This window comes from Bison bison, unplaced genomic scaffold (assembly GCF_000754665.1).
Source record: "Bison bison bison isolate TAMUID 2011002044 unplaced genomic scaffold, Bison_UMD1.0 scf7180017864324, whole genome shotgun sequence".
Classification (NCBI taxonomy): Eukaryota; Metazoa; Chordata; class Mammalia; order Artiodactyla; family Bovidae; genus Bison; species Bison bison.
The window spans coordinates 1804934-1815679 of record NW_011494896.1 but is presented as its reverse complement, the minus strand read 5'-3'; the positions used below and the strand labels follow the sequence as shown (position 1 = coordinate 1815679).

The window sequence follows — 10746 nt, the reverse complement described above, 5'->3', positions numbered from 1 at the left end:
ATACATACAGAGCTCACACAGAGGCACCACAGATGTCAGTGCAGACCCCATGACTCTGCCCTGGCACAGGCCTGGTATCTGGAAGATGTTCATCAGGTCCCTCTACTAAGTTCATTCAGTTCAGCAAGCATCTACTGAGCACCTACTGTGGACAAGCCTCTCCATGGCTGAACTGTCCAGGAAGGAGGAAAGATTACACAGGACAGGCTGCAGTTAACTTTCCATCAAGTGAGCTGGCTTCCCTTAATGAGCTCAAGATTTCATTATACATTCATCCTGACACACCTTGGAAACTTGCTTCTTCTGAGACTGGGGCCAAAGCCTGCAGGGTCAAGACCTGCCTGTAACCAGAGTCTAAGAAGACAAGCAGGAAAGAGAAGCACCAGGCACATCACGTGTGTGATTGCATACTCAGTCTGGTCCGACTCTTCACAACCCCATGGACTGTAGCCCTCCAGGCTCCTCTGTCCACAGGATTCTCCAGGCAAGAATACTAGAGTGGGTTGCCATGCCCTCCTCCAGGGGATTTTCCCATCCCAGGGATCAAACCCGAGTCTCTTCTGTCTCCAGCACTGGCATGTGGATTCTTTACCACTGAGCCACCTGGGAAGCCCCAGGGCACATCACACCCAGATGGAAATGTTCTAACTGAACTCTTCACTGAGGTCAGGACTGGAATCCAAGGGCCCTGGCTGTGGCGCCAACCTGGATCCCAAGAGCCAAGGTCCTGTCCTACTTACTGTGGTTCTGAACCCCACCACGCCCCCAAGATGGCCAAAAGTGGGTGGAACACAGGAGAGGGGGTTAGAGAGAAGCTGCACTTGGTGCCTGGTGGAGGGAGGTGGCCCAGGGAACTGGCTGGGAGGGAGGGAGAAAACGACTGTCAGCCTCTCAGCATTGCCTTGGGAGGGACAGGAACTGGGTGTGGTCTGCTCCAGTCCCTCCCCTGCTCGTGTGCCCTCACCAAGCAGCCAGGGGATGTTCTGTAATTGTGCTTCAACCATTTGTTTGCAGGGGCTTCCCAGGTGGCGGTGGTGGTAAAGAACCCGCCTGCCAAGGCAGGAGACCTAAGAGATGTGGGTCCATCCTGGGTCTCCAAGATCTCCTGGGGCAGGGCATGGCAACCCACTCCAGTATTCTTGCCTGGAGAATCCATGGACAGGGGAGCCTGGTGGGCTACAGTCCATGGGGTCAAAAGAGTCAGACATGACTGAGAAACTAACACACACACACACATGCAGGTTCCCCTGTCCATGGAGGCCTGATAAGGTGATGGGATCTGACCTAACCGTTACTTCGTTTCGTTTTAAGTATATTCATTTCTAGATACAATCTTTACAGATTTCAAATACAGGATTATAGAATCATAGATGCGAAGAGACACAGAGGAGTATTCCTTTAGCCCAGTGCCTTTCTGCCCTGAGCTGAGGTTCACATCTCTTTTACAATATCCCCATCAAGTGATCATGGGGTCCCTCCTTGGATATCTCCAATAGTAGGCGATTTACAGTCCACAGGGTCGCAGAGTCGGACATGACTGAATTGACTTAGCACACACGCATGCGTGGCGTCATTCAATAAGATTTGTTTGCAGAAGTGACGATGATCTTAGAATCCAGAGTCCCTGAAATCCTCCACAAAAATCCCCACGAGAAGAAATCTGGCTACACAGCCAGAGGCTAACGAGTTTCTTCAAAGCTGCACCGATTTTGCCTTCTATATTATATCGTTTGCTATATAAAAACTACTTTTCTCCTTAAATGTTTTGAGTAAAACTGGAAACAGTGCCAGATTCCTTTTGTCACTCTGCACATCCATCCCTTCTCCTCCACTTTGTACCCTCGCCCAACACATACTGCTGTGCACACCCAGGTGTGAAGACGTTGCTCATCATAAATCTTTTCTCTTGGTGCAGAATGTCCCTGCCCTCCATCCTAGTCTCTCCAATGCCTGACTATCCAAACTCTACCCCTCAACTCAATGCTTTGCTCCAATGTCACCTCTTCCATGAAGTCTTCCCAGATTACCCCGACTAAAAGGAAACTCTCTCTTTGAACACCCCCAGCTCTTCTGTGTGCCTGATTAATCTCTGATCAAGTTCCACCTGTTACTCTTTTGTCTCTCTCTCTCTCTTACTTTTCTCATGAAAAGTTAGCTACTTGAGAAGAGGGTCCACGCTGGATTTTCCCCTGAATCCACCATGGAAACCAGCAGTGAATATTCAGCAAGTACTCAATACATGCACTAGTACTACTATTAATAATGATGATGATGATGACAGACAATTTCACAAGGGTATCTGGTTAACGCAAGCCTTCACTCCATGGTGCGTTCATGCTTGGCTATAACTGGACTATGGTCTGGGACTGGGGGAATGGATTTGGTGTCCTGTCTTCAGTGTTGCAATGGCCCCTCTTATAGCTCAGAATGACTAGCGCAGGCTGAAAGGATTCATCCAACAAGACAGCAATAGCAAAGAAAGCAGGATCATACCTTAATATCGTCTTCCGGCCAGGAGTTGAGCATTGTTGCAAGGTGGCCCTTGTCATGAACGGTGATAAACAGCCCACTGGGAAAAACAAAGCACATGCCCACAGACAGACCAGTCAGACCAGGAACGCAGCAGGGGCCACAAGCACTGTGTATAGTTGTATCGCTTAATTTTGGCCACAGATCGGGGCTGAGGGGGTCCCTGTTCAAAGTCCAAACAGTTTACAGGACCCTGCACTGGGCTTCCTTCAACTGCTCCCCACAGGGGAAGGGCTCCATGGGGCCAAGGGATGTATCCCCCTGGAGTCTGTGCTCGCCGCAGCCTGTACCCTTCTCCCCCTACACCAGGCACCCAGGACCCCAGAATCATCTCCCTGAGTGGTCCCAGGCTGCTTTCAGGGGCTGTGTGGGCCTCTTCTCTGGGTCCCCCCTTCCAAGGACAGACCACACTGCAGTGGGTGGGTCCACAAGCCTGGGGCCATGACTGGAATTGGACATGTGGGCGGTGTTGTCTAGATACCAGTCCACGTGGTCCCTTGCCATGGAGGATGGAGCTGGGGACAGAAAGGGGCGGGCTGCCAGCCACAAGCCTATTTCCTCTGTACCACTTGAGTCTGAGAATTCTAAATTCAAACTTGGCCTTCCAGACCATATGAAGATATATCTGTAAAGCAGGAGGATGAAACATATTTTACTTAACAGTTTGTTAGCTTGACTTTGAACTTCTAATGTTTGGACCTAAGTCTGTGGATATGAATCTTCTGTCCTGGGATCAGCGGTGAGAGGACATGTGTGCCTGGTGGGGAGGTTGTGGGTGGTGCAGAGGATGGCAAGTGGTCTGGACCAGTTCCTTCTTTTCCCTTTTTTTTTTTTGACCAATGCACCCAAGAGAGAGAGGCTCCTTTGACTTGTGAAGTACCCAGGCCTGAACACGCAGTCTGTTTTTGCCAGTGTGAGAGGGTTGGGGAAGTGCGTGTTAGGGGTGTGCTTCCCTGTTCTACTTGCCCTGCCTAAATCAGAGTGCTTCCCCCAAACGGCTGCCGTGGCTTCACGAGGTGCTTGGATTTTGTGAGCCATTACTGCAGTCATGCCCTCGTTAGCACTGTAAGCACCATGGCCCTGTTCTTCGGTCCCACCGGTCTTGTGAAACCCTCACCCTTAAGAAAACCCACTTTCTGCTCCCTGTGCCTTCCCAGCCAGGCCCCGATGGCAGATGGAGACAGCCCTGCTCCAGGGCAGGCTGATCGCACCACCATCCACTCTCGGCATCAACCCACACAGACTCTCAGCGTTGACCGGTCTCCTTGCCTACAGTGCTTCTCTGATCAAAATTCACTCTTTCCACTCTTTGCAAAGACTGTTGCAACTTCTTTGCTCTCAGGCCTCCAACTGCCTCACCTTTCCCCTCACTGCCCTAGTGACCATGTCTGTGATGTCACAGGAAGCATCTCTTGTCAGTTTTCCACCAGCAAACCTATACACTTTCGTATCTGCAGCCAATCCTCCCATTGCAGTGAAAATTACAGAGCCTGAAACAGACAGAAACTGCAGAGGAATCTGCCTCTGAGAGCAGGAATTATACCCTTTGAGATTTGCCCATCTGTGGCTTTTGCTTGAGGGCAGTCTAATATGCAAGTAGCTTGAGGCAGCAGAAAGCCTCAGTCCTACTAGTTTGAGGTGTCAGAGAAGTGAGTTGGAGCTGGAAGAGCACTCAGAAAGTGAAGGGGAAAGTTCTGGAAGGGAAGGCGATGCAGAGAGGATGAACATCCAATTTTGTGTGTAAAACCTGCCCAAATAACTGGCTGATGATTCACCTATACATACCCAAGGGTCTGGCAAAAAAAAAAAAAAACTGCAGCTGGACATTGAAAGAACCCAGCAGAGATTTCCACTGCTGCCCATCAGTAGGGACAGAGTTTGGAACTTGAGTCCAGCCTACTTGGACTCCAAAATTACTGTGCACGGTGACTGCAGCCATTAAATTACAAGAGGCTTGCTCCCTGGAAGAAAAGTTATGACAAACCTAGACATCACATTAAAAAGCAGAGACATCACTTTGCCAACAAAGATTTGTATAGTCAAAGCTATGGTTTTTCCAGTAGTCATGTATGTATGTGAGAGTTGGACCATAAAGAAGGCAGAGTGCCAAAGAATTGATGCTTTTGAATTGTGGTGTTGGAAAAGACTCTTGAGAGTCCCTTGGACTACAAGGAGATCCAACCAGTCAATCCTAACAGAAATAAACCCTGAATATTCATTGGAAGGACTGATGCTGAAGCTGAAGCTCCAATACTTTGGCCACCTGATGTGAAGAGTAGACTCACTGGGAAAGACCCTGTTGTTGGGAAAGACTGAGGGCATGAGAAGAGGGCGGCAGAGGATGAGATGGTTGGATGGTATCACCCGAATCCACGGACATGAATTTGAGCAAACTCCAGGAGATAGTGAAGGAAAGGAAAGCCTGGCATGCTGCAGTTCCTGGGGTCACAAAGAGTTGGACACGACTCAGCAACTGAACAACAACAACAAAAATAAAAATTAGTCTTCTGAGAAACAAAACAATCCAGAGTTCACAGAATTCAGGGTACAGAGAGGTCTATTATAATAGCCTGTTTACTTTATCTATGTTAGACACCATCCATAATAAAAAAATTAAACAAAATAAAACAAGAAAAACACCACTGAACTCCAAACTATTCTTGACTTCCACGGTCCCTGCCAAGACTGTTTCTTCCTTCTCTTCTCTCCCATAGCTAGACTTCTTGGAAGCGCTGTCTACACTAGCCGCTTCCATTTTTCCATCTTCCACTGAAACATGTCGTTACTTAATAATGTGCTGACAACACTGCTCTTGCCAAGGCCCCGGATGATGTCCACTCCAGAAATACAAGCAGCTTTCTAGCCTTCGTCTCCTTTGTCTTCTCAGCAGCCTCTGACACTTTAAGCCTCTGGCTTTGGTGACTCCGCTCTCGTGTTTTTTCTTCTACCTCTCAGGCTGCTCCTTCTTAGGATATTCCTGCTGGATCATCCCACCACTAGGTGTTAGAGTTCCTCCCAAATTTGCACTGCCCCATTCTCCTTCTCTCTTGCCTGGAAAATCCCATGGGCAGAGGGCCTGGTAGGCTGTAGTCCATGGGGTCGCTAAGAGTCAGACATGACTGAGCGTCTTCACTTTCACTTTTCACTTTCACGCATTGGAGAAGGAAATGGCAACCCACTCCAGCGTTCTTGCCTGGAGAATCCCAGGGACGGGGGAGCCTGGTGGGCTGCCGGCTATGGGTCGCACAGAGTCGGACACGACTGAAGTGACTTAGCAGCAGCATCAGCGGCATTCTCCTCACTCTTCCTCTTTCTCTATATGATCTCAACAGTGCCCAAGGCTTTTGGCCAGTGACTCTCAAAGATCTGCAGACCAGAGTTTTTCATCTTTGGTACTACTGACATTTTGGGTGGGATAATTCTTTGCTGTGAAGGGTGAGGATGTCATGTGCACTGTGGAACGTTGGGCAGCGTCCCTGTCTCTCCCCACTAGATGCCAGCAGCACCCCACACACTGCTGTGAGAGCCAAAAATCTCTCCAGACGTTGGTAAACATTCCCTGGGGAGAAAATGTGCCTCTGATTTTAGAGCCATTGTTCTAGACATTTATATTCAACTGCCTGCCTGCCATCTCCCTTCGTATGTCTCGAAGGCACTTTAAACTTCACCTGTCCAAAATCAAATTATGATCTAGATGTGCATCACTATGACTCAAAGACAAGACAAAACAAAAACCCAAGACAAACCTGACTCTCCTCTCCCGCTTCCTTTCTCAGTAACTATTTCCCTCAGGCATGTAGTTTAACAATCCCAGACCCCCAGAAGCATCTTCAACACTGTCCTTTTTCCCTTTTATATAACCCCTGCCAAGTCGTTCACTTCTGCTCTGGAATTACCTCCTGGTTCATACACTTCTTTCACCCATGACACCACTGACCTGGTCCAGACTCCCAGTACAGCTGTTCCCTAAAGCACCACAATAACTCTGTGACACCCTCTCTTGTCTCCACCTAATCTAGTATCTACATAAAAGAAAGAGCGATGTTCTTGAAATCAAAGCCTTACTGTGTTTTTGGCTATGCCTCTCAACTTGCAGGCTCTTAGTTCCCTGACTAGGGATTGAACCTGGGCCACAGCAGTGAAGGCACCAAGTCCTAACCATTGGACCACAGAAAACTCCAAAACCTTACTTTGTTATCCCCTGTGATAAATATCCTTCATGTCTTTCCATGGTTCTTGGGACAAAGACTCAAGTCCTCAGCCTGGTCCACCTACGAGGCCCTGTGTAGTCCGGCCCTTGACAACTTCTTCACTTTATCCTTACTGCTTTCTCCAGTCATTGACCACACTGGCCTTCTTTCCATTCCTCCATGTGTCAAGATTTTCTTAGTCCATGGCCAGTTCATACACTGTTCCCTTTGCCTGGCACCCCTGGCCTCTCTGCATTCTATCAATATGCTTAGTTAATTCCTACTTATTTTTCAGATGACTTCCCAGTCAAATTTGGGGCTCCTTGTTAAAATTCTCAAGTATCCCATCCTTACACACACAAACCTATTACAGTTATTTATGTGGTTATTTAGTTAAATGCTACTCTCATTAGACTGTAAACTTCACTGGGGCAAGGCAAGCATTTACTCTGTTGTTGACCACTGTATACCTAAACCTAGTCCATAATAATACTCACACATTATTTTTGAAGAAGTGAACTACAAGGATGGTTGAAGTTTGAGTGATGAAGGTGAAAGGTGTAGAGTTTGGTATAAGTTTGGTATAAGTTGGAGTGAAAGAAGCTTTCATGTGGGCTATGTTGTATCATGCTCAAGGGATCAGTGTGCTGGGCTGGGTGGCACTGGGCTGTGCTTGTGGCTCAGAGCAGGGAAATGCATCTATAAAGGGAGTGGACAGGCCAGTGGGGAGAAAAATTCCAGAGCCTAAGACTTGGGAGTTGCCAGGCTCTTTCCACCATGTTGACTGGGGACAATGTGGGTCTCCGAATTAACTTACTCATTAGGTTTGAGAGCAAGTTCCAGGAATTTTCTGGGCTACTCTAAAATGACCATAGAGCACTTAGTTGTACCCATCAAGACAAAAACAAGAATCAGATTGATTTCTTGGAACTTGTTGCTAAAGATCATCTCTATGCAGTTTGAGTTTGGAAAAAAAAAATTATACTGTGTTGATAGTAATGAACTTCAAAGACTTTCCTAGATGAGATAAACAGTCACACATGGTGAGCATCCTGAAGTTTAAATACTGGTACCTGCCTTGGGGGCTTCCCAGTGGCTCAGTGGTAAAGAATCTGCCTGCAATGCAGAAGACACTGGTTCCATCCCTGGGTGGGGAAGATCCCCAGGAGGAGGGCATGGCAACCCACTGCAGTATTCTTGCCTGGATAAGCCCATAGACCCAGAGGAGCTTGGTGGGCTACAGTCCATGCGGTCACAAGAGTAGGGCACGACTGAAGTGACAGCACGCACGCACGCACCTGCCTTGGTGTCAGCAGTGGTAAGCGGGCCAAGTTGAGCCTGTATGCCTGGGACCTTTCAAAGAACCACCCTCTCTACTTCCAAACCAACTGCTGCTCTGAGGTTTGGCCTGAGGAGGCCTTGTTGGGGACTGTGACTCTTCCTTAGCTTCTATTTTTCCACAGCTGCAGCTCTGATATTCATAAGCAATTTCCGCACCCCTCCCCCGCCAGGTCATCTGGAGCTAGTCACGTGGAACAACAATGCTAACAAAGGGGCCCATTCTTTTCAGCTGGAAAAACCAGGTCTCAGCCCAAGGCTCACTGATGACTCACCGGGTGACCTTGGGGAAGTCATTTACTCACATTAATTAATCCCTATGACGCATTCCTGGCCTCAAGAAGTTCTTAACCCTGACCTGTTTTGGAAATGTCCCTTAGAGCCAAACAACTTCTCTTCTCAGCATTACTTTTTACCAGATAGAGGCTTAGTAATGATATTTAGCAAAAAGCTCACATGTTAAGGGATAAGATTCAGGCACCATTTTAGATCTTAGCAAAGCTCTCATGTGATTAATTCTAAACACAGGAAAAGTATGATTATGGAAATAATCGGCTACATAAAAATAGGCTCTCTTTGTGGCAGATAAGAAGAGGGTGGAGGGACATTTCAAATGAATGTTTTTAAACTGAGATTTGAGCTAAAAAGTTTCAAAAGATGACTTTTTTTTCTTTTTTGCATATATAATTTTATGCTCAGAGATCACGGTGCAAAAATAAAACTGAAATATATTAACGGCTTTTAATGACTTCTCAAAGTGCATTTCCATTTATTACATAACTCACAGCTACCAGTCTTTCCCAAAGGATTGCCCTGGAAGAGGATTTTGAGACATTCAGTCCAAAGACCTCACTATATAAACGAGGACATGGAAGTTCAGAGAGGTGAAGTGAACCTACTTCACAGCTCACAAGCAGCAGAACCTACTTGAACCAAGATGCTGAGTCCAGTGCTCTTTCTGTTGGCCCCAGACTGCCTATTCTTTCCAGAGACCTAGTTCCCAATGAAGAGCTAGGGACATGGACCAAAATGGAGCATCATAGGCGCTCATTGGAACCACCGATGAAAGATTTCTCTTGATGCATGTTGGTGAGGAAGTAAAATGTGCAGAGTGAGGGATTATGAGGTTAAACAAATGGACTGTGGGTTCCAGCGGGATCCTAGGGGGAAATCCCTTGCCCATCCCTCCACTTCCTACCCAAATTGCATCTAGACCAGCTCAAAAAGAAGATATTTCCAGGGAAGAAGACCTCTTAGATGCCCTCAGCAACCTATTTTCAGGTTTAACTACTTCCACTCAAAGAAGCGGGGTGGGCATTAGTTTTTCCTAGCAATACATGGTGATGGGGTTGGTTCTTATCTCTGCTGTCATGAGGTTCTGACCAAGTGAGAAATGCAGATGCTCACTTCTCTGCATTCCTGTTTAGTGGCTTCAGGAAGAATACTTCAGTGCCTGGGAGGTGCACTGACCCACACCTGCTCAGTCTCACCAGAGATCTCCAGCCCATACAGTCCTGGGCACGGGCATGGGGATTTTCAGGGATTACTTCCAATAAAACAGATCACTAAGAGTGATGAGGGTGCAAGCGACTCCAGAGAAGTTCAGAGAAATGGCAGGGGAAGGTAGCAGAGAGGAGGTGTTAAATGTATGCGCTCTGCGGCCACAGCATCTGGGTTCAGATGCTGCCTTCGCTCCTCACTGGCCGAGTGGCTGTGGACAGGTTACCCTTCCCCAAGCTGCACTTCCTTATCTGTAAAATGGAGAACTTGACAGCAGCTGCTTCATCCCTGTTATAAGGATCAACTATGACAACGCATATTTAAAGAGTTTACTATGGCGCCTGCTGGCGTGTAGTAAGTGCCCAACAAATGGCAGCGCTAAGAGTTGCTGGGTTGGCGTAGTTAGTGGTTAGGAGTGCAGGCTGGGGAGTCAGCATCCAGATGCTGGCGAAATGCCTAGCGAGGAACTGCTCATAGTAAGTGCTCACTAAACACTCAGAGCTAATTATTAATTCATATTTCAGTGAGACTTATACCAAGTCAGTGTGCGTGCTTGTCAGGAGCTAGGGTTGACAGTTCAGTGTGCCTTTGGTGAAACAGGAAGGCAATCAAAGTTTGGTAGAAAATCTTGCAGTATGAGGGTCACCGAACAAGAGCAAGACAGAGTTCTTTGGTGACGCACTGTTGGGACTAAAAGTTTCCATTCCCTGCAAGAACTAGTGTTCAATAAGGATGAGATCAAGGGCAGCTGGAAAGGGAATACACATCGCGGAAGAGCAATATTCATCCACTCTGCCATTCAACCACCCATTCACTCATCCACTGAACAGGCTCTTTGACATCTCTGGAACCCTGTTTAGCCCTTTATGTACATAGTCTTATTTCTCACACAACACTCTCAGATGGGCTTCCTCCCCATTTCTATAGATGAGATTCAGATGGAAGCAATGTAAAGGCAGAGGTGAGGTTTAAACACAGGACTCTTGGAAGTTCGGAAGCGCGGCTCCTTCATGTGTGTGATTTGGGATCGGTCACTTCAACTTCATGGCAAATAGATGGAGAAACAGCGGCTGACTTTATTTTTCTGGGTTTCAAAATCACTGCAGATGGTGACTGAAGCCATGAAATTAAAAGACGCTTACTCCTTGGAAGGAAAGTTATGACCACCTAGACTGCATATTAAAAAGCA

The 10746-nt window shown here is 47.4% G+C and overlaps 1 protein-coding gene across 2 annotated transcripts in view; it reads right to left on the bottom strand.

The window, feature by feature from the left end:
- Positions 1 to 10746, bottom strand: part of ME3 (malic enzyme 3, NADP(+)-dependent, mitochondrial) — a 227795-nt gene that overhangs the window by 79195 nt on the left and 137854 nt on the right. For both annotated transcript variants that reach the window (XM_010853159.1, XM_010853160.1), the window contains exon 4: positions 2494 to 2569. In XM_010853159.1, the coding sequence (XP_010851461.1) occupies positions 2494 to 2569 (76 nt within the window). The remainder of the gene's footprint in view (positions 1 to 2493; positions 2570 to 10746) is intronic.